General features: G+C 41.2%; 1 protein-coding gene across 2 annotated transcripts; it reads right to left on the bottom strand.

The window, feature by feature from the left end:
- Positions 1 to 742: 742 nt before the first annotated feature.
- NFE2L2 (NFE2 like bZIP transcription factor 2) lies at positions 743 to 24,200 on the bottom strand. Of its 2 annotated transcripts, none has more exons than XM_064718656.1 (5): positions 24,071 to 24,200; positions 5,806 to 6,075; positions 5,552 to 5,647; positions 5,021 to 5,200; positions 743 to 3,140 (listed from the first exon to the last, which is right to left on the bottom strand). In XM_064718656.1, the coding sequence occupies exons 1-5, from the start codon at positions 24,098 to 24,100 to the stop codon at positions 1,932 to 1,934; spliced, it is 1,785 nt and encodes a 594-aa protein (XP_064574726.1). In that variant the 5' UTR covers positions 24,101 to 24,200; the 3' UTR covers positions 743 to 1,931. The 2 variants fall into 2 exon arrangements, with proteins under 2 accessions (XP_064574726.1, XP_064574727.1); XM_064718657.1 differs by lacking the exon at positions 24,071 to 24,200 and adding an exon at positions 23,727 to 23,911 and having other exon boundaries at positions 1,534 to 3,140.
- Positions 24,201 to 24,788: the final 588 nt, after the last annotated feature.

Raw genomic sequence — 24,788 nt, 5'->3', positions numbered from 1 at the left:
AGGTTATAATTTGCAATCTGATGTTTTCATATATATGAGTAATGAGTAATTTTTTTCCTCAGTGATAGTGGGGGGTTCAATGGGAGAGCAGCAGGCAGTGTGGTGATGATGGGAAGAACACTGGTTTAAACTGAATGCAAGTTGTCACAGACCAAGTTACTTTAGACTGATTCTTCACCTGATGAAATTCAAACAAGGCTGCTGCATTAACTGCAGGTTTTTTGCTGTTGCACTTTTGTTTTGGTAATGGAAGAAATATCTTTGTATTGTTTTAGACAAACGGATGGTACAAATACAGCAGTGCCTGCAAAGGCTGTAAGGAATGCTGTTTGCCTTTGGCTTTCACATTAGTGAAATTAAGGAACAAATGGGAGTGCAGGGCAGGAGTTTACTGAGATGTCTGTTTTATAGCCAATTTGTAATTAAAGGTATTTATAGTGCAGCTGTGGAGAGAATTTTCTCTGACAGACATTTGATAGCATAGTTAATGGCAAAGGGAACCCAGGAGTGTTTTTAGGTGCTCTGTGCTTTGCCATCAGCCCCTGCCTGTGTTTAAGAGTTACTGTGTATCAGTGTTGACTGACTGGGGCCGTGGCTGGGTGTGCTTCTTGATGCCTACGCTCCAAAATTGCCATCTTCAAATAGAGATTAGTCCTCTTGCTTTAAGTGGCAGCAGTGTCTTGCATTCTCACAGTGCCCACCCATCAATGGCAAGAAAAAAATCAAATCAAGCATGCCTTTTAGAACTTGCACAGGGATGAAGATAGTTTTTAATGTTCAGATCAACATGTCTTACAAATTATACATTTTAGGTATTGAAAAAATCCAAAACAATCAAGTGCAATGAGTTCTTTTGAATAGTAAACAAAACCATGCTATTTATTTGCCCATTTTGACTCTTTTATAAATCATAATTTGAACTCCACAAAGCATTTCAATTCACTGAGCAGAGATTTCAAACAGGGCAGGTGGATGGCTGCTAGTATGCAGTTTTCCATAAGCACCAAAGTACCAGCAGGGAGAGGTGATGCTCATTGACTGAAGTCAGAGGCACAGTAGTGTATTTCTAGGAGAATTGCTCAAAAACCTGCAGAAATTTTAGCTCAAAAAAGGCATAATGATGGCAATGTTCTAACAGATTTTAAATGCCTTTGGAAAAAAGATCTCATGAATTTACATAGTGTTCAAGGAGGAAGACAAAAACTGTGAGCTTAGCATAGACTTGAAACTGTGTTACATGGTCTTTCCAAAGGTTATTAAAACAAAGCTGAATGAAGCATTGGTAAATGCTGACACTGGTGTGTGATTGATAATTATGCTACAGGAAGACTTGGCCTTGGAAAACTAGCAAGGATTTCTCTCCTTTAAGGAAATAAATGTGTATGAAGTAGAGTTAAAAAACTTTAATGAGCTGATAAGGCAAAATCAAACACTGAGTGTCAACTTTTATACTAAATTAATATATTAAATATAAAGCAAGTATAAATGTGTAAGAAAAACGGGGAACACTACTGCATATTTATAAAAAATATAAGAAGCCATCCTGGTTGTCTTGCAAGAAATTATATTCAGAAGGCTAAAATCATTTTTTAATATATATATCAAATCTATGAATATAACAATAGATAGGAACAGTATATAAATATGGTATATTTAAATATTTACATATATATGGAAACTAGTCAAAAGTGGTGCTATAAGAAGGAAATGTCTGTTAAGTCAGATTAAAAATTTTGTACACGCCCGTCTGCATTATCTGATTAATTTTCAACTTGTATTTTCCATAAACTAATCAACAACTTTAAAATTATCATTGCATAGACTTACTTGACAAATATTACTTAATTCTGCATTCCACCTCACAGTAAAAACTACCATGATAATGATACAAAACTAGTAACTCAGAGAACAGGAACCAGCTGTACTGCCCTTCAAAGTTTAGTCCCCGACTGCCTGCTCTTAGGAACAAGAAAGACATTGCCATCTCTAGTTTGCTGCAGTGAATATTCACTGGGAGAGTAAGGCTTTCCGTCTTCATCACGCAGCATGCTGAAGACCTCGAGGTACAAGGTGGTGAATTGCTTTTTCATTTGATGAAGGCTCCTGTCATGCTCTCCTTTTTCCTTAAGCAATTTTTCTTTCTCATCTTTTAGGTTACTCAAATCATGCTCCAGTTCTACTATATTTTCCAGTTTTCTTTTACGGCAATTTTGAGCAGCCACTTTGTTCTTGCCTCTCCTGCGTATATCTCGAATAAGTGTAAGCTGGGCTTCACTGAACTGCTCCTTAGACATCATTTCACTGAAGTCCGCAACAGGGAGATTGATGATTTTTTCAACAGGAAAAGGGATCTGCAGAGCTCTGGCTCTTTGCTCATCTCTTGTGAGATGAGCATCAAGGCGGCCTGGAGGTTTATCTTTTGTGAAGGGAACTCTGGGTTGGCCAGGAGCAGGAGGGGGTTCTTTCTTTGGTGTGGCTGTATGTGGCAAACTCGATGTTTGAGTGCTTGGCCCTAATGAAGAAAACACCTGATCCTGGAGGTGCAGAGAGTACAGACCAGCACTGCTCTGCAGCATACTTCCAGAAGCACTATCTGTGTCTTCCATTTCAGAATCGCTGCAACCCAAAGTCTTATCTGCATAGGCAGATGATTCCACAGAGTGCTCTGGCGACGCCACGCTGGAGCTTGCATTCAGTGAAATACCAGAGTCAGAATCGTTACATTCTGCTCTGGTCCCTGAGTGGTTGCCATTAAAAGCTTTACACAGTGCAAAGTCAGAAAGATCAATAGGTTCACTTAGAATCTCTGCCAGGGACTGACTGATAGTGTTCGTTGCTGCTGCATCACCGTTCACCTTTGTATCAATAAACGTGGTGTAGAAATCCTCACAGAAATCAGGGTTTGAAGGGGATGTGTCATTTAAAGAGTTCACACTCAGCTGGCTGGTGTCTTCTGGTGGTAAAATGCCCGAGAAGGGGCCCTCCATACCATCCAGGAAATCTGGACCGCAGTTAACATCTTTCCTCAGCATGGGCACCGAGCTGCAGTAACTGTAGCTGTTGTGCATCTCTGCTGGCTTGGTCTCAGGGCTCGTCACTGTGCTCACCTCAGCCAGGTTATCATTTTCAATGTTCAGGCACTAGATGGGCAATGCAAGGGAGAAGTTGAGCAACACATCTGCAATTGATAAAATCCTCTTCTACAACCCAAAAGCATTAAATAGCAATCAACATGGACATAAGGGGTTTTGTTAACACCGTTGTAGTCTAGATGCAGCACCCTTGTGCTATGAAGAGGCAATCAAAGAAGATGACAGATACCAAAGCTAAAGCACAACACAACTTGTTCTGGACAAAGCATTTTAGAGTAAGAGAGCAGAGCCTCTCAGGCTCAGAGCAGGATGCTGAAGACACCCATTCCAATGTGTTATAGAAATTGCAATTGCTGGTTGCTGCCAGGTCTGAACTTCTCACAAGCACCACTGCTAAGAATGGATGAGTACAGAAATGTAAAATTCCTGAATGAAACTTAATGAGCACATACAGCAAACAATGACTTCTAGAACTATTAGTTCACAGTTCCTCAAAACCAAGATTCTTCTAGGATTTACTGAACGAAGGAGCTTTCAGCACAGAGCAATGTAATTGGTGAAGTAAGAAGAGTGCTAACATGGAGCCAGGCAAACACATTAGTTCAGCTGGCTAACACCAGTGTGAGTGTCAGACTGCTCCACTGATGGGCTTTCACTGGCTACAAGAACAACTTCATAATGAGCTGGCAGTTGCCTAACTGAAGCTGAAATAAACAGGCCTGCTATCCCCCAGGAATTACTTAACTAGAGATTGTTCAATGCTTAAGCTAAGATTGTCAATGTGAGAGCTCTATTTTTCCATTTCTCTAAACATAATTTGTACAAGGCAGTGCCCTTATTTTAATTATCTTTTTTTTCAAGAAAATTATTCAATTACTATTCAGAATTACTGCAATATATTACTTTGGTTTGGTTTCTTAATGTTTGGTTTCTTATTTTCACCATCACTGCTGCCTCTTCACAGCCAATTGTCCTTGTTACTTATGTGGGCTCTTTAAGCCTAACACAGTAATCAGGTTAGAAAACTAGAAGAACATAAAAACTATAAAAAGATTAAGGGAAGAGGGAGAGTGGCAGGAAAAAGCTAAATCAGCTTTGCAAATTTTCATTTTAGTTTTTTGAAATATGATTCAGATTTATGGGCACTCCATCAAGCAATCATCTCTTGTATTAACAGCATAAAGTAGAGCAGCAGCATGCTGGAAAGCATGATGACATTCTACAGTAATATATTTGAAAAGAAATTTATTCAATTTTATAATCAAATATAAGGAAAACATAAATATAAACATAGGATAAAAATCCCTACATACTCTCTGTATTAGCAAGGTGACTCTTTTGTTGCTTTGAAATATCCAGTTCACATACATTACACAAGTTGTTCTTACTGAGTATGTATAAACAGCATTCATATAAATATACCTGACTCTTCTGTGTACCTAAATATATATTCTATTATCAGCTTTAAAAAACTTTTTCCTTAGACAAAACTTGAATGCAAAAGTAATCATATTCACACAACTGGACAGTTCCAAAAAGCCCCCAACATTTACAGCAACACTTGTGAAAACAATTCCTGTTGCAGATCCGTGACTCAGAACTGTCCATTTCTGAGCAGCTGCATTTTATTGATGGTCACACTGTATCACACAGAGGCAAAAAGTGACTTGCCAAACATGAGGAAGTTCTGACTGACAAGTGTTTTGTTAAGGTTTGTCCATAAACAACTCATTTCATGCTTTCTACATGTTCTTCAATATATTCTTTTTGAAAAAAATTAAAGCTTATATTGACATATAAACATCCTACAGGTGTAGAAATCAAGTCACAGCCAGCATCTCTTCAGATGCTATTGTACTGCCTTCTCCAAAGTACTACAGTCCTCCAAAAAGAACCTGCTTTGTTTTTCAGGTACTTGTTATACTAACCTGTAACTCTGAAAGGGACAGTAATTCTTCCCAAACTTGCTCTATGTTCTGCATATTCTCTGCATCAGTGGGTTGTACTAGATCAGGGGATTCAGGTGGCTGAGTTTGATCAGAAGAAACAAAGGCTGGGTTGCTATTGACCTGAGCAGGAACCAGTGACTGAAATGCAGCTGAAGAAGCCTGAAGGGTTTAAACAAATAATTAAAAACCTGAACAAAACAATGTTAACTAAAAAACACACTCAAAAAACCAGATGTACATTTTCCAAAGCAAAAACCTAGTTTTTGGAGTTCTGCATCATTTCTGCAGAACACACAGGTGTTTCTTAAGGAAAGCATTTTTTTTAATATAATGGAGTATTATAAAGATAGGCTCAAGCCTACTCAGTGCTTTATGTCAGCTGAAGCCAGCTTGAGGAGAAAACTCAGATCACAAATTAGTCTTATGGTGAAGACAAATCTTAGTCAGAGAAGACATGAGACTGACCCTGTGGAAAAGCACCCATGAAACCACTGAACTGTGCATTTTTACCTCATGCTCATCTATAAACGGGAATGCTTCTGCCAAGAGCTGCATGCAGTCATCAAAGGACAAGGCCTCTGCTTCTGGTTTTGAAGGCTCTGTGGTCTAAATAGGAAAGTTATGAAAAAAGGTTAGTGCATGTTTGAGTAACAGAAGATATTCCATTACAGCAACACATGCAAATTCACTTTAGGCAGCCACTAGCATGATGCCTTCCTGTGAATGGACAAAGGGTTAAACACACTCACACCACTGGAGTTTACCTGTGAGAAAGCAACGGGTGGCTCAGTATTTTCTGGCTGAATGCACTGAGCTGGCTGCACAGGAATGAATTCACCTGTCTCTTCGTCTAACTCCAGCTGAGCCAGCAAGGCTTCCTCCTGCTCTTTTTGGAGCTGCTCTTGTCTTTCCTTTTCAAGTTTCTTCTGCTTCTCGAGTTCATACTCCTTCTGGCGCTGCCTGGAATCAAACACTTCACGTCTCGCCCCAAGGTCTATATCTTGCCTCCAAAGGATGTCAATCAGGTTCATGTCCTGCAACAGAAATGCTTTTTTTAAGCAAGATCCTTCCAGGCAGAACTGGTTTAGAACAACAGCAAAGCTTTAAATCCCTGTGTCAAATGGGTAGACTCATGTAACTGAAGTTTATTCTCTTAACCCTACAAAATTACCAAAATAAAACTCGGCTCTCTATGACCTTTCTGAAGTGTGTGATCTGGTGGCTTGCCTTCTGTGGCCCACACAGAGGCTCACAGAAACCAAGAATTTACTACAACTGGTAAGGTAATACAGGAACTGGTCAGAGGATAAATATATTCTTCTTTTTTGACTCGTCTCATAGAAAACATGAAGATACAGAAAGAATTTGTCACAAAGGAAGTAATTTTTAGGAGAAAAGAGAGAAATTGAGAAGTTTGACCATGTAAATTTTTTTTCACATGTTCCTGTAAAACTGCAAAAGCTGCCTAAAAACATGATGGAGGCTTCCTGAAGTAACTATAATAGCCATGCAGAATGTATTTTGGATTAGTAATGTTCCATTCTGGTATTACTCTTAAAGATCAGCAGAACAGAGCTTCAGAGCTGCAGGAGAATCTGGTTTCAAAGACCCCAAGTGACATAACCTCACTAGCACTAAAGACAATTATTAAGACTATTAGTAAGAAATTGTAACTGAAAGCTTAGTCTGTGCTGATGTTCTAAATGTGGCTGGTTTGGAGCAGCTGAGTATAAACAGTGCTTGCAGGGTCTCACATACTGTTAATGAGTTGGCCCCTGGCTCATCACAGAGTCCAAATGGAATTCTGCTATTTAGGAAAGAACAATTGCTTAATACATATTATGGCTACAATTACTTTTAATTTATTGCATCAAGGCTTTTTATTGGGTGGGGTGAGGGGCAAGGGGCTTAACAGATTCTTCTGTTTTAGTTTTTTACTGTTCAAATAGTCAATATTCTCAGGGCTGAAGTCTAGAGTATTTTCTTCTATGAAGAAAACGCTCTAAATGTATTAATTTGTATGCCTGCTGATACAGAATTTTAACATTTGCAAGCCACATTTCTCAGATGGGTAAATGCCAACCATTGAGCTGGTGCCTGGAAATTTTTGATTTTATTATGCTTAAAATTACCCTTCAGGGCAGCATGAGAAAATTATGTCCAGTGTTGGGCATCCTCATCAGATTAACACTGTCAAAGTAATACACCAAACACTGCATTTCATTTAAACAGAACCTTCCTAATTCACTCAGCAGCTCTACACCCAAGACAGAATTTTTTGCCATCATATCAAATTAAAACATTCCCTTCCCTCTAGAGGTTATTTTCAAATAGAGAACGAAAGTAACCTGTATGCCAGCTCATGCTGCCATTCAAAATGATCACGTCTGTACAACAGCTATGGCAAAAAGCTTCAGGCCAAGTCCACATCTGAACAAACCAATTCAGTGTCCTCATTCCACATGGCATGAATGACTTCTAGTAATAACTAAAAAAAGGTATTTTTACTAAAATTGGGTAATTACATAAAATATCTTTTTGTAACACAATGCAGGCACTTCCAAATCTAAAACATATTTAATATACCTTGCTGGGAGAGACCAAACTCAGCTTTAATGGCCAGCAATGAAGAAGCTGAAATTATTACAGTGGCTGCCCAAGACAATGTTTGGTCTTTCCAGATTGGCAGGGTAAAATGAACTAATTAAGTTCTGCAGTAATTGCAGATACTGCAATATGGTATAGCTTCATTAAGGGCCAGTAGTTTACCAGCTGCTCAGTGTCTCCTCCTGCAGCAGATCCAAAAGTGTTTCCTAGTCTCTGAGCATTTGCAATATGTTCTGGATAAAACTGCAGGATCTGGATTTTAGGGCTCACTTCTGAATTATTCATTTACAAAGCACCATTAAAAATGTGACTCAGAAGATTTTTTTTTGTGCATGTGTGTGCATATAATGCACAAAAATATCAGAACTGGTGCTCGGTTTCAGGTTAAATAATGAAAAACAAAGTTTTTCTTTCTGTAGCTACAGAAGGCAAAACACATTTTCCTTAAGAAGAAAATCCATGTAGCCTTAGTACAAAAACTTAAGACCCAGCTATTACCTTTTTCAGCCATTCTAATGGCAACATTCACTATCAAAGTAAGTAGCTTTGGGCGCTGCCTCCTTTGTGGGATGAGATGTCTCCAAAGACACCAGCTGACCAAAGAAAATGCTGTGCCTGTGCACCACTTTGTGTGTGCAGCAGCCAGTTCAGGATTCTTTTTTGAATGAATATGCTTGCATACTTACCAAGATTGTCAGGATCTGAGCTGTTGTCTGACAAATATGACAGCACTGATTGGCTCCTGTCACTATTTTTCAAGTGACCATTTTTAGGTCAGTGTCTTATCTCTAGCAGAAGCTGAGCTTGGCCAAACAGTGTCATGCTCAACCCTGGAGGGCACTGCTTGTCAGGAGCACTTTTAAATTTTATTTAGTTGTGCTAGTGACACTTAAAACCAAAAGGATGGGTTGTTTTGTTTTTGTTACCACCATGTAACTGAAAAAGAGCCCTCCTATTTTCAGTCTGAAAAGTTGTACATAAATACAGCAATATTAGTCTTAACTTTGAATAACAATTCAACTAATTACTCTTAACATAAATGAGCTATATGGAGGAAGTGTTCTTCTGGTCAATATGCTGATATGTAGTATCTAACAGCACACTGATTTAAATATTAACCTGCCATTTAACACTTATCTATAATTTCAACCAATGCTTTTAGTAATACTTCCCTTTTCAAGAAAAAAAAGTATAGTGGTCATTAGTCCAAAGCCTCAGGTTAAAGTTAAGGGAGTCAACATTGACAAGTGATTCACTGAGGAATGAATCACAACCACAAGCACGCGGTAATGGCAAAGAACTCTTAAAAAAACCCTTGCAGTCTAAAGCAAACATTTTGCAATTTTGTTCCTTTAGCCTCCCCCCAGTCTTCCTCTTTATTTCCCCACCCTGTCCAACACCAGCACACACATACGCAGAGGTACCCACACAGGCAGGCATTCTACCTCAGGTTCACCACTGAAGCAGTTTTCCCCTTCTACTGTGAAAGTATCCCAGGAGTAACTGTGTACCCGATGCCTGGAGTGCAAAATTAAAGCTATTAAAACGTGCCCTGCTCTCCTGTGCAAGGGCAACCCGCTGTTTTTTAGGTGCCTCAACATGATGTGCTGGTCTCAAAAAGACTCATTTGGAGAGACAAGTGAGCAGAGTGGCCTCTAAACTGGAACACGTGCACCGAGAGTCCTGTGAGAGATTCATCTGACCCAGAGCTGGCTGCTGCCCTTCAGAGCCAGGCTGACCACTTCCCTGGATATCAGACACATTTACAGCCTCATGTGACAGCCTCCACAAGCACCCACTTGTTCTTTCCTCCGTTGTGCAACTTCTTGGATTGCATCAGAGGAAATGATGGGCTTGGCAGAGCCACGGGGCCTCAGGAAGAGCCCGGGCTGTGCCCAGGAGGGATTGCAGCGGAGCTTCCCCCTCGCCTGCAGCTCAGCCCCTTCCCTCTGAGCACCAATGCCTCGGCCAGGGCAAGTGCACTATGGGGTTCAGCCTGGGGATTACTGCCATCCAACATTCCTAACTTTGGAGAAAATGGAGAAAGACTTTTCCCAGACAAACAGCGATTTGATATTGGTTGATTTTGGTTTGATTTTCTTCACAATTTTGAAGACAGAGAAACAACTTCTCTCAACAGAGGCCATGTTTGCTTTCCCATGATCCATGTAGGCAGGAGGTGCCTTGTACTGATGGTTTGATTTTTCTGTTCATTTAGTGATATGCTCTTCCAACCACATTGATAGCTTAGTTTGGACATATAAAGGCACTTTTAATAAGATAAACATAAATGTTAAACAATTCACATTAAGCCACCATCTGGCCCTCAATGGAAATTTTCATGTTTTAGATTTACATATCAGCATTTGCCATCTGGGCAGAGTCTGTTATACATTTTATGAGAAAATCTCTGACTACATTGTAAAGTTTGACAATTAACTCTTATTGCTCCTAAGCAAATGTTTGCAGAAGGGTAAACAAAGGAAAGAGACCCTGTTTTCATGTTACTTTCATGGACTGACTTCCATGCTTTAAACAAAATGCTAATCTTTTGTTTCATCCCTGTCTGGTTTATCTGACTGGTTTTGGTGCTGTTTGGAATGTGAGCCATTTACAGGTAGCCTTGCTAGAATGGAAACATCCAGCAGCTCAAGTGTAAGCAGATAAACAATCTCAGCACTTTCAACCCATTGTAAACTATTCCCTGGATACAGAGCACATTGTGAGGTTCCTGCATTTACTTCTCCAGTCATGCCTTTTGCACCATAAATTGAGATTACACGAGCAGAATCTCCCACCAAACCAGGATTTGTTTTCCTTTCCCATGATGTGTTAGCACCTAACCCCACAAACACAGATGGTTTCCTATGACAGCAGGAGTCAGCAGAAGAGCAACAGAATCAGTGGCCACTGCATCCAGCAGGGAGCTCAGGCCAGCACTGCAGGAGGAGCAGGGAAGCATTCCTACAGCTACCCACAGAAACAGACACGGCAAAGTATCCCTCACTTCTGCTCTTATCACTTATGTTTTCCAGAAAGTGAAGGGAATGAAGAAAAAAGCACCTTACATTTCTGCTTTAATTAAAAGAAAACGTGTTGGAAGTGAGACAAAGTGTCTCAAGGACCTGAGACACTTCAAGGCAAGAATGAAAGAAGGCCATCAGGTAATACTGGCAGCATCTTATCACTTAAGGAAAGCTTAGTGGAAGCAACAGCTGAAGGTTTTCACCTCATTGTTCTTTAGAGGAACTGATTTTGTTCAAATAATTTTTAAGATTTATAAATAATTTAATATTTTCAGATATTCTCTGGCATTTCCATAACTACTGTTTTGGTTTCTAAATATTTTTCAAGCTAAGTTTCTTAACTACAGCTTACAATTACAGAAGAAAATTCTGGACACATAAGCCTTATGTTTAAGGGAGCACAGAAAGCAGATAAAGTTAGCCCAAACCCTAACTTTTTTAAAGCAATCAAGAAGAACAGGGAAAAGGGAATGACAGAAGTTGCTTACACTGGTGGGCAGAAGGATACAACAGCAATTTCAGATGTCTGAATTCAGGGTTTGGAAGTGTGACAGAACAGACAGCTGTCAAACAAAGCCACATGACAGCAACCTGAGATTTGTGAATACACGAGGTCAAATCCCTGACTGCCCTGCAGAGCTGTCTGCTGTTCCCACCAAGACCTTCTGAGGAATCTGGAAGGAAACAAGGTGCTTGGATGGATGGAAGGGGATGAGGATTTTTGTCTTTCATACCTGTGCCACCTAACACTGGTGTGACTGTACTGACACTAAACCAGTATGTTTTTAAACCAGGTGCTTCTCTTTCTTTATGCCCATTTCCTCTTCCTGGTCCTAAAGTCTTTGGATGCCTGAGCCACAAAACACTCTTAAAGCCCTGGCAGGCCAACTTACCTATGAAAGGATTCAGAATGGGTTGAAAACCCCTAGCTTTAAAGAAGTGATATTGCAAGAGAATTTTCACTCCCTGTCTGTATAAATAAACCTGTTAAATGCTGTCCATGCACATTGTGAGGTTGGTGCATTTAGTTCTCCAGTCATGCCTTCTGCACCATAAATTCATTCTTCAACATTCATCAACACACATTCTTCTGCCCCAACAGAGGCCAGGTAAGATCAGTTCCTGAAATGTTAAAGTCTATGTATGCAAATTTCTATTTGCTCCTAACAAACATCTCATAGTCCAGACTGTACCTCCCACTGTATTACAGCAAGCTATCTTACTAAATGTCTAGTTGTCAGGCTCTATACTTATAAATTAGATTAGTCAAAAATTTCTTGGCTGGATTGTCCAGCACTCTTAAGCTTCACTTCAAGCCTTGTCTAAGGGCATTACTCTGACGAAGATTGGGAGAAGTTCTGCCTGCCTGGAAGTACAATTCTGGATACTACTCACCCATTCTCCCAACCCTCACTCCAGAAACAACTCCTCTGAGATGTGGATTATTTATGCATTTTACCTGAAATGTCATCTTCCAGGAATGGTATCAACAAAGGCTAAGTCTATAAGTTATATATACAGTTCTCAATATGATGGTTTTCTTGAAGGCATTCCATGGCAAGCAAGCTTTCCAAACTGCCAGGGAGAAAATACACCTTGTATATGCCTTGTAAAAAGCAAGGTGTATATATACATATGTCTTTTCACCCTGTGTAGTGAAAAGATAAGTTTCTTTAAGCCTCAAGAATGTAAAATGAGCAAGAATATAACTGCAATAAAAAACAGCTGTTGAAGGCTGTTTATGGTCATTAATTTACTAGCTTTATTTCAATTCCAAACCCTGCAAATCCTAAAGCTAACAGTAAAGCGAGACCAAAGCAGCTAAAGGAAAACACCTACATCAGAAACAGCAAAGAAGAGGAAAGGGAAGGGCACACACAGCTTACTTCTTCACCCTGGCAAGTCTTCTCTTATTCTGCAAAACCAATCAGTCCCCACCTCCCTGACACTCCTTAAAACACTGGGCATGTGCAAGTGCCTCGCAGCACAGCAGCAGGAGCGCCACTCTCCTCTCTGGCTCAGTCTCATCACCAACAGTCAAACACAAATCTATGGCCTTTTCCCACCACTTCTGCTCGGCTCTGAGGTGACCATTTATGGTACAACAGATCAGGGCACTCTTCAGTGCTGCCAATCTTACTGCAGAAGACTGTTTCATGATCTATATCAGACACTCCAGAAGCAGCTGTGCTTTTCTAAATTGTTTGATCAATACATATTTGAGATGATGGGTTTAAAACAGTAGTTTAGTAGGAATTTAATACAGAGTGTTGGTTTCCAGAGGCTGAATGGGATCTGGACTGATCTTACCTCAATGTACTTAAAAAAAAAAATTGAAATCCCAAATCCACAGTCTCATTTGCATGGTTTACAGAAAGCAAAATCTTTAGTTTGACATTGGAACATATTTTCTTTGTCCAGTACCTGATTTTTTCAAAGTTATCCTCTAGTACTGAGGACCAGACCTATCATGCATTGTTATTTGCCCCAAATTCCCTTATTTCTGCCTTACTCATAAAGAAAAGACAGAGTAAGGTTTAACATGGTGAACTGATTACAATTAATTTTTCTTGAATAAACTGAATTATACCCATATTTACAAGTGCTACCATGGCTGCTCACAACAAGCTATAAATGGCCATGGTTGTCATCCTGCTTCTTCAAACTTAGTCCTAAAACTCTTGACATCCCAGAGTGCTTTCTGAAGCATTTGTATCTAAAGCAGTGAGCCATATATGTTTTCAGAGCTTTGCTGTTCTAGTTAAATGGGCTCTGCTTTTCCCTTTTTAGTCTTAATTATATTGTATTAATCCAATTTTCCCTTTTCCACAGTTTATTTGGCTGGTAGTGTTGCAGTCCCTTACACTCCAATTCTGAATCCTTCTTTCAGCCTAACAGAGTTATTGACTTACTATTTCTTTATCTTGCATCAGCAGCATTACAAAATTCAGTCAATAAGCACAAAAAAGTTAATATGTGTTCAAGTTACAATCTATTACACAAGTTGCATCATGGACTTGGGAGGCCGGCAAAAATACGGGATTGTTTACCAAGAATGGGTTAGTCTGTCTGTTTGATTTTGCTTGATACATCAACAAAATTCTGCTGTGCTGCCCCAACAAGTAGAGAGAGCAATCCTGCTGTGGCTGACTTTCTAGCTGCTGTCTAATCACCCTGTACTGCTCTACACAGATCCATTTTGAAATGTATTCAAACAGCAGCCATCTCAGACAGACCAGCTCTTCCTGAAACAAAATACGGCTTTAATGCCTTTATTTGTGTTTGGAGGGTTTTTTTCCTTCCCAAGTTAAAACAGCATCATAATGAAACGGGCATTTATTGAATTTTGTCATTTATACAACAACAACAAAACCTTATATGTAAACAAATAATATGAGAAAAATACTGCTGATCTTTCAACCACAGGAATACAAAAGCCTTTGCATCCCACTTTAATTTAACACAGGTAACTGTTTTTCAAATATTGTAGGTTCAATATAGAAAATATTGTCTTTAAGCTATTCTGCTATACCCAGCCAAACATGTACTCTGCAGACATTGCCACAGGATACTCACTAGTTTATACACAAGAGGATTTGTTTACAATAATGGCTCAGTCATCTGGGAAACATGATCCAGTCAAATTATAGAACATTCTTTTGTCCAATCAAACAAATCAGGAAGCAAAATGAACATAGGAACAGAGAAAAGAACCTAAAAACTGCAAACAACATTGTATAAATCTAGTGTTGTAACCTATTAGCCACTATTGTGATTTCACACCTTTTGGAAAAGCAAGTTTCAAACCAAACATGAAAACTGTGTGTTTGAGGGTCCATATTTTCTCCAGGATTATGTCTTTCTTGTACTACACGTTTTCACTGCCTTGGCATCTCAGTAAAATCCCCATTTCCAGCTGTCACTTTGCTGACGGCTGGGCAGGTCACAGGGACAGCCCCAGCTGGCTCACTGCAGCTGCAGCACGGCCGGGATGGGGACACTGCACACTCCAACACCACGGCAGGCACATCTTGTCAACCCCCACCCCACTCATCTCACAAGCAACTTACTTTGTTCTTGCTGTTTGTGGACCCAGCTACAGCGGCAAGCAACTGGAGTGCCTGGTGAGTTAGAAAGCAGTGAGGTTCACCCAGTGTCCTGGCAGCACACACCCAGCAGCCCTCCTTCAGAAACACAGACAGCTGCTGTGGCTGCATCAAGGAAATTCCACACGAACACCTCATCAGCCAGGACCACTATCTTAAAACTAAAAGCTTAAGAATAGGGTTAAACTGCAGGGAACAGTGTTTGCTCCAGATGTGCCTGCATCTGCCAGAGTACACAGGTACACAGTCCCCACTGAAGTCTGTGGGGGCACAGGTGTTAAACAGTGAGTCAGTCCTGCAATTAACATGCCCTTCTCACATACATAATCCATACAGACAGTGCTGGGAATTCAGTCAGTGCACAGTTCTCACGAAACAAGCAGGGTGGGAGTTTTCTGAGTGTTCAACCTCCAATACACTTCTTATTTAGTTTCTGCAAGGGGAAAAGAAACCAAACCCAGAAAAGAGGCCAAAAATACATTGCTATTCAACTGCTTACCACTGGGCAGTACAAAATCATAACAGATTTGAGAAAGGGATACCCAGAGGGGCGCATTTTAGCTGTGCTGGCAATATTTTTCCAAAAGAGTAATTCATGGTTAAATGGCACTGTGAACAGCCTTTATTAGTGACATACTTCAGTCAAGAATAATATCATTCAACCCTGCACTATTGACCAAGAAGACTCTGCCTCAATTTACACAAAGCATCATAGAAATAATTTTTTAATTTTCATTAAAAGAGTTCATATAGCTTTTCCCTTTTCTCTAGCCACACCAAGACACTTGAGTTATCCTTCTATCCATAGAATGAAGCCAGGGTAGATTTTACTCATTTTCTTAAGCACTTGTAATCCACACATTTATCTGCAAAAAGCAAGCCTCCAGAAATCATCAGCCCCCACAAGGGCTTCAGCAATCTCTTTCACATGAAGGTCCTGCAAAGTTAAACAACTGAATCAGAAAGCTCAGTAAGGGCCAACAAGTCAGGAATCTACATGTCAATTTATCATTTCTTTCCCCAATAACAGCTTTTGCTTATAAAAGGTAAACCCACTGAGGAAGTGAACAATAACTGGGCAGAAAACAAAAGCTCTGTCTGTGTGCTGCATTCCAACCCTCACTTTTCAATTTATAAATCCTGAAAGCAAAAGGATCTAATTTACCTTCCAAGGCATAAACCAGAGTAGGTAAATGGTTTTACAGCTCGTGCCAAAGTAATGCTCAACATCTTCAAAAGAGCAACAAAACTGCAAAACTCAGCCGTAAGTAACTGTCCTTCTGTCCAAATCAAGGGCCTCCACCACCCACCATTTTCCTCTTTTATCATGTCTGTTCCCTTGGAGTACACAGGAGAACTCATAGCCCATTTTATCAAAAACTCTCATCCCAAGCTTCATTTTGAATTTAAGATAATTCTGTGGGTCTGACCTTAGTGACAGTTTCAGAATAATCCGAAGCACTCCATTAACAGTTTAATTATTTAAGTGGCTCCCATTCTTCACTTTGCAGACAAAAATACACTTTGAGAGATGAAAGATGTCTAGAGATGTATGCACTAGCTGTCAGCTGAGCAAAGTCTCCCAAGAGTGGTCAGCACAGCCTACACTCCTGAAGTGATCAATGATAAAGGATTACAAATCAAGCCAGAGAAGATTCCATGGCACTACAACATTTCACTGAGTCACAACAATTCATACTAGTTGAAGAACTAACCTGGTAACATTCTAGTTCAAATACTAAAACCAAAATAGAAAGCACAGTATCAGAAGTCATTGTGCTGTAATTCTCTGTGGCAACCTGTTACAGCTGCTACACAGCTATAAGGCACATTAATACAATGTGCATTTCCACAGCCAAATAATTAAATTTAAATAATTTGGAAGACCAGCTGTCAGAAATCATAATTTAAATTCAAATATAAGTTCTGGTTTTCATATTATGCTATTTTACTAGCACCATTTTTTGTTAGAGACTTACTTTTATTTTCATCCTTTGGCATCTTAAATCGTACTTGTTTCAAAAGTTTACTCAGGTTTGTTTGATTTCTTTTACAAATATCAGTGGGACAATCTTCCAGAAATTCCTCAGATGACACAGATCTCAAGACCCATCTACAGCAGAAACACAGCCAAGTGTGAATATAATTCTGTGTCATAAACCAGAAAACATGTCCATGCATCTCATGTCAAGTAATTCACAGCAGAATGCACCAGGGTCTACAGTACACTTGTACCAAGAACGTGACTACATTATCTGCACTGGTACAGACATATCAGTGACTCCTCCTGTGACAGTGGTAAAGTCAAGCATTAGTGTCACAAAATGGGGTGGAATGCCCTACTGACAGGTCTTGGATGACCTCTGCTGCTACAGTGCCCCTGTTCTTCCCGCCATGAGGCATCCAAAATTCTTACCCTTCTGAGCTGAGCTGCACCAGCCTTCAGAGCCACCCACTCATCCCTGTCATCCTCTCTTGTCCATTGTTCTGCTCCCCAGCTGACTGTGGCACACGTCATCTGGTCACATAACTGCACGCAATCCAACTGGAAATACCCTGATTTAGAACAAAATTCAGTCTTCTTACCCAAGAGCATGTAACTCAGGCAAGCAGCTCCTGAAGGCAGCAGGAAGGAATGATGCAGTGTCCCACCCTGGCTGACTGCAGAGCAGACATTAAACTGGCCCTCTCTCACAGGGGGAGCTGTAGCATTCCCAGGGGCACACCTGCACCAACCACATGCTGCCTGGGAATTCCAAATGGGCATCTCCCAATGGGGAGCCCACACAGCACAGGAAGCTTTCCACTCTAATTACAGAAATAAGTAGCAAGATACTCATTTTACCACAAGGTTTCAAACAAACAAAAACCCCCATAATCTTATTATCATAGCTCTTTACAGCAAAACGGTGCTGATGACCTGAGCAGGAAGCAAACCAAAGTCACAGCAACTTTTCACATAACTCAGCTGTTGAAAAGTCACTGCTTTAACAATTTGTAGGTATTAATTTTCAAACACAGCAAATAGACACACCCTTAATCATAAAACAAACCTCCTCTCACAGGCACACTATCAACCAAGCTCCTTCTGAGTCAATTTCCCAAGTATGCAAACTTTGTTTCGCAAGCCGTCTCCAGGAGTGGAATTTTTGTTATACTTACAAGAGACAGCATGTAAAATCAATACAGCAAACAGCAATAAAACTTTGAAACTGCAAGACAGAAGTGGGGGCATGGAGGGAAAAGGTGATATCTTTACATTTCATAGCAATACAGAGGACACTTCCTTAAAAGGTTTTAAAGAGATGGTTTCAAACTGATCTTACATAACTTTGTTGCTGCAACTTCAATCTTAAAGGAACTTTCTTTCCCTTTCTCTTCTCTTTTTTAACTAGGTTGCTAATAATAATACTGCAGAAGTCAGGCTAAAAGTCTAACTGCAAGACATGTACAACATTGAGTGGTTTCAACTCCCTCAGTACTGCAACAGCATCCACAACTATGCCATACCTTATGAAATGGTTTAGGTTTAGTTTACATTTAAAGATAGAAAACATTAATAATCATTTACATCATTTACAGTACCTTCTAAATAACTCTGATAAACAAACACTGTTTCATATTCCTTCTTCTCAGTATAAAAACTGCAGCTGATCAGGCCAAAATTACAAATCTGAACTGACATAATAAAAAACTTCAGCTGTACCTGTAGTGTGCATAAATTGCTGCCACATAATTATTATTTCTAAGCTATACCCATTCTACTAGAGCTGTGCCAATTAGTACTTGTGCTAGGGTTTAGTAATATATTACTGAACAGCAATTATACTCTGCTGGCAGGACAATGCTAACTTAACTTTCAGTTATTAACACTCTGATTCTTTCCTAATAGTTTTCCAAGATCTCCAGAACAATATGTCAAAAATCTAAGTATTTCAAAGTGAATATTAAAGTGAATATTAACATATAAATTAAGAGGCAAACACAAAACCAATGTATTGACATGTAATATTGAAAAATCAATGTGTCACTGAAAGAAAACAGAAAATATTTCACCAAGAATTCAAACCAGCAAAAGACAGAAAACAGAAGATCCTTCATAAGACAAATGCTCCTCTTCAAAGCAGTCAAATAATTAAACACTTCTATCTGTGCTAGATGTTGCTACAGATTGCTTGGTTACCCAAATTAATATTTAATTTAAATGTATGCTGCCAAATTAATACTTAATTTAAATGTATGGTTCTGAGAGACTTTGCTTCCATTTGAAATGGCCACTGTTGGCATACCCATGTCAAAGTAAAACTAAAGGAATATTAAAACAAGATAATATAATAGGGAATATATTTTTTAATTTCCTTATTTTAAATAGTAAAGAAAAATTAAGAAATATGTATCTAGAAATAACAGATACATAAAAATAGGTGTTGCTCTGATTGTTTCACTACTGGGCTGCACAGAGCATTATCATTAAACTTTCCTAAAGTGAAAGAGTAAAGTACTATAAGATAATTAAATTCTTGCTACTGCCAATTAATACATGACTGTCGCTAGCTTTGCTTTTGCCATAGAGAAAGCAGTTACTGGGTAGGAAAGCTGAAAGTACACAATGCCTATCTTGAATTGAAGGCATTTTCCAGTATCTGTTCCAGATAAGCCTTCTACTGTTTTCAGCAGTTTTATACACCATAGACAGCACTGCTGCCTTCAGTTCTTACTGCTGGTTTAATTGTTTACCTTAATGAAACAAATATGCCATAAAAGAATTGCAGTTGAGCAACCCTGAGCGGCACTGTGGTTCACTGTATATCAGTCATCCTTGGATAACACAAATTCAAAGTCACGACTTCCAGCTCCTCCTTCCTCCATGATTTCTCATTGGTCATACTGAAATACTTGCAGAGGTAGCAAATGAAGTGTTTTCAAAACCAATTAAATCAGTTTACTGCTGAGAAAGGACTAAGCTGACCAAGGTGTCATATTCTTTCCCCTTCACCTAAAGCGGCATTCTGTGGCACAAAGTCCAACTTTGGTATAATAAACTGGATCAGAAAACTGAAGACTTCAAACCCTTTCAAGTTTTCTAGGAATGTGCTACATGAAAATAATAGGTTACTTAGAGTTGGAATGAGATGGAGGCCAAAGCAAACTTTAACCAGGTGATTAACCCAGAGACTTTGCAGGACTTCTTGCTGGCTGCAACTCAATCAGCAGGGGATTAATATTTAATTCATGCCAGTGGGTTACTGCCTGAACTTGTACTGCACTGGCTTCAGCCAAGACAATCATTGCAAATGCACCACACTTGCACAAATTGGCCTAAATTTAGTGAATGCTTTAGCAATTTTAAAGCTTATCTTTACAATTGCAAAGAGAAAAAAAAAAAAAAAGAAAGAAGGAGTGCTCAAGATACAAAAATCAAACTAATTTCTTCTTCACAGTGAGTCACACACCCAGTGTTACAGGTTGGGCACATGTGGCATCACTTGCTGGCATCTTCATCTGGACTTTCCATATTTTCTCCTTCTCCCTCAAGTTCACCCTTTTCTGAGGCTGCAGTTAACTCTTACCATTCTCCTTATAAAGTCTGCTGCGTTCCAAAAACTCCAGTGACAAACTCCAACAGCTTTCACTGTTTTCAATTTTCTTAATTCTACTGAAGGAGCAAATACAACAAAATTTTACAACCACATTTGAAAAACTCTAGAAAGGAATAGCATGAATTGATTTTACTCAGAACAAATAGTTCACTTGGGTCCTTCCACTTCTAGTGGTCCTCAACATCACCTCACAAAGCCCAGCATACTCCACAAAGGTATCTGACATTTTTTTAACAAAATAAATTCAAGATGCTATTGCTACATTCATTTCAGTCAGGATCACGGAAGTAGCAGTACCAATCAAACAGGTATTTTTCTGCTTTGCAAATTTAAGAGGTAAAGAAAGCAAAAGAAATCAATCCAGTATTCAAGTGCACAATAGATACAATAATAATTTTCAACCATTTCCTTGTCTTTCAAGGTTATACATAACCTACAGCATTCTTATCCAGGATGAGTAACGTCTCTATTTTTTCAATTAAAAAAGAAAAAGAATAAAGTAAGAGACAGAAAGCCAAAAATTATTCTTGCCCATGAACATTAGCGGGAAGTGAACACAAACCTTCCTAACCACCCACACATTCCTACAAAAACATCTCAGCTTCTTTAAAGCACACAAGAACAGCCAGCTGCCTTCTGCTTACAATGGATGCTCTTTTTTATTCCAGTTTGGTCTCTTTCAGACATTTCCCAAAAAACTTTTATAGCAAATTTATTCTCTGAGTGCTAAATATTAATTTCTTCAAGTCAGACAGTCAGGTTTTCTGAGACAATGCACTTGCATTTCCCCCAGTTTCCAATACAACTCTAATTTCTTGGCACATTTTAAAGACATGCTACAGAACAGGATTCATATGATGGATATTTACTACACTCATAACAATATCCATTAGCTGGTCTCCTGAATGGATTGACAAGATCAGCTCCTGCTAGGCTACATTCATTTCAGCCAAATATGCTACAATGCATTACATCTAACACTGGCTTCACCAAAAGATATTCTTTCCTGAGTTTTGAAAGAAAGAAACCTCTGCCAATACAGATAAATAGCAGGTGAGCACAGAACTAGTGGAAATGTCAAAATAAATGCATTTTTACTTAAGGAACTGCTTGTGATACTCCCTCATGTACTTCCTCCAAACTTGTCCTACATTTTAGTAGATAACAATATATTTAGAAATATGGGCATTTCTGATTTTCATCCATTAATAGGTGTATCTACAGATACATTGAGTAGATATTCCTATTCAATAATGTCATTAAATCTCATTATCAAGAAACTAAAAAAAAAAAAACCAAAAACCAACAAGCCAAAAAGCAAAGACTCGCTGCCAGCCCTGAGCGGGGTACCTGTTCAACTTTCCCACAAAATGTACCCTTCTGGAAATGAGAGGCTATCGGAGAATAAAAACAAACCCACTCACTTGACAAATTAATGCAGCAGGTCAAGAAAAAGAAAAGTATGTGTAATTCCTCATTAAAGCCCTCTGTACTGAGGAGATCATACTGATTGAGCTGGAGACTCTTCAGGACAGCTCTCTAGGCAGGAAAACCCTAACAGATACATTTGCATTCACACTCAATTATTTGTCCCCTTGGCTTTGCCAGTTGTTGCAATTAGTCTTACTTCCAATCTAGCGCAACTCATGGTTTCATTGTGTTGGAAAGGGAATTCTTTTTGCCCTCTTGTAGTGAGGCTCAAAATTTAATAACTAAGTGGCTTGTTTTTACAAGGTTACAAAAAATCATTTCAAAAACTTCACATTTACTGAAAAGTTACTAAGTCCTGCCTTCTCAAATGTTATTTGAAACATCCAGACCACTTGTTCCACTGCAATCTTATTTCTTGGATGGTTTGAGGTCCATGTAGGCAATATTCCATTTCACCTCTGTGCACAGAAGTGCATCCTCCTTCCAGGCAGAAAGGTACAACAAGGGAATACTTTTTACAGGAATACTGCAATAGTTTACAGGAGTACTGCAATACAGGCAATAGTTCTGCTGACTCCCCCAGAAGTACATAGCTGAAAGAGGAGGTTTTGTATTCTGGGTAAGGAATTTGATGAACCCCTACCACACTTACCTTCACTGCTAGGTACACAGACACTATGAACACCCTTCCCATCTGCTGGCTTGCAAAATCTGAGGGGCTAAATGCAGATTGCATCTCCCCTTGTTTATTTTGAGTGAACATTTTATGGTACAGGGAATGTGAATTTTCCATTCAATGTATATACTTAGGACTATATATGTCAAAGATGATAAGTTGCTATCTAAAAAACACACTGCCTTTTCAGGCCAGGTCTGCAAGAGAAGCAATCAGCAGCTGCCGAGCTCAGATAGGAAAAGTGCAACAGGTGGCTTAGTAAAGAGGGTTTAACAAAAGCAAATGAGTAACAAAAGCGAGGTTTCTGGAGGAGAAGTCACAGTGGATTGGGGAAGAAGGTACAGAATCATATACTCAGGAATTGGCCTGTTAAGAGTACCTCAGGAATGAGGCAGAAAGTGCCTGGATAATAGAGGCAAAACCAAATTCTTATGTAGCACCAGCCAAGACAGTGATTTCTACTGTAGTATTTGCCAACAAACGGAGGAGGCAAGGTAGAGGTCATGGCTGTGCTACCCAGGGCTAGAGAAACATGGCCAAGCAGTGTTACAAGCAGCCCAAGAATCTAAAGGAACTATCCAATGAACAGAAAAAGGTACATCCAATACTGCTGAAGTCATATTACCTGTAGGAAACACTCACATATCCTAAAGCATGGACAACGTCAGAAGAAACTCTACTGCATAGCATATGCATAGCAACACACACTAGAAGAGTATCACAACACTTGAGACCTAATTTTGCGATATGAAAAGAATTCAAGCAGCTCCAGAACAATTTTTAATTATTACTTCTTTAAACCTAGCATTTTGTTGATAAGGATATGTTTCTATTTCAAACGCCCAAGAAAAGCACAATTATATAAATTTATAATGTCGTTCAATTATGTTTTCAGCTATTCACACCGCTCTTGTGCAACTAGTTTGTAACACAACAGCACTGAACTCCCCCAGGCTTCCAGAGAAGAGGCTCCGCAGCACACGAGTACGAACCACAAACACCTCTGAGCCCCAGGACACTCGCCCTGGCAGAGGCCGCTCCGGCTGCGCCTGCCCCGTGCCCAAAGCCCCGCCGGGGGTTTCCGCAGGCGGAGGTGCCGGGGCTCCCCCCGGGCCGGGCTCCGCGGGCTGCGTGTGCCAGGCTGACCCGGAGCCCAAGGCGAAGCCGGGACAGCCCGCGGTTGTGCAACAGCCCGGGAGCGGGCCCGGGCCGCAGCAGTGGGAAGCGGCGGTAACTCACCCGAGTGCGAAGCCGGAGCGCTCGGGCCCGCCGGGGGCAGCGACTCGAGGCTGTACCCGGCTCGGGCAGCCCCTGCGGCGCCGGCGCCTCCCCAGCCGCTCCCTCGGGGGCGGCCCCGGCCCCTGGCCCTGCCCGCGCTGCCGAGGCTGCGGGCGGCGGCTGCGGGCGGCCCTCGCTGACCCCGGCCCGGCCCGGCCCCCGCGGGCAGCGCGGCCCCGCCCCTACCGTGACTCAGCACGTTCCGGGGGGCGGGCCCGCGCCACGTGCTCCGCGGGCTCGTGACGGCCGCCCCGCCCCTCGCCCGCACCGGCCGGGCCCGCCCGGGGCCGCGGTGCCGCTCTCACCTGCGCGGCGGCGGCCGCTTCAATCTCCATGGCGCGGGGCCGGCTCAGCGAGGGCTCGCACGGCGCGGCGGCTGCTGCTGGCCCGGCACCTCCCGCCGCTCCGCTCAGCGCTGTTTGGGGACGGGGCTGCGCCGGGACGGCGGCCGTCCCCGCGCTCCGCCCCGGCCCGGCCGCGCAGCCACTCAGCGGCCGCGGGACCCGCGGAGGCGGCGGCATTCCCGGCAGCGGCGGCGGTCGTGCCGGGCATCTCATCCGTGCTCACCGCTCCCGCGGCCCAGTGCCCGAGCCCTGCGGCCCCGCGCCTCCTGGGCAGCCCCTGCTCCGGGCGAGGCCGGGGAGTTCGGCAATGGAGCACTGCCGGCAGCCCGGCGGGCAGCCCCGGGAACAGCCCCGTGTGCGCCGGCTGCCGCTGCCGTCAGGGGATCCCGAAGGAGCCATCGAACCTGCCGAAACAGAGATAGGGAGACTCGGGGTTGGCGCGCACCAAGTATTTGGAATTGGTAGCTCCAGGCGAGGTTCCCCTCGGAGCAGCAATGGTACTCGTCCTGATACCATTTTATCAACCTCTTCCGGCTATTTAATATGCAACACACATTAAAACAACACATCACAGCCCCCAACACATCTACTTCTCAGGGGTAACAAAGCACGTACCAGAGCGTGCCTAAAAGTAAGGGGGGATGCTTAGAGCAGACAGGCCACAGGCTGCCATCCTTAC

Source organism: Zonotrichia leucophrys, chromosome 7 (genome assembly GCF_028769735.1).
Source record: "Zonotrichia leucophrys gambelii isolate GWCS_2022_RI chromosome 7, RI_Zleu_2.0, whole genome shotgun sequence".
Classification (NCBI taxonomy): Eukaryota; Metazoa; Chordata; class Aves; order Passeriformes; family Passerellidae; genus Zonotrichia; species Zonotrichia leucophrys.
Note: the sequence above shows the minus strand (reverse complement) of the source record. Positions and strands in the feature narration are given on the sequence as shown.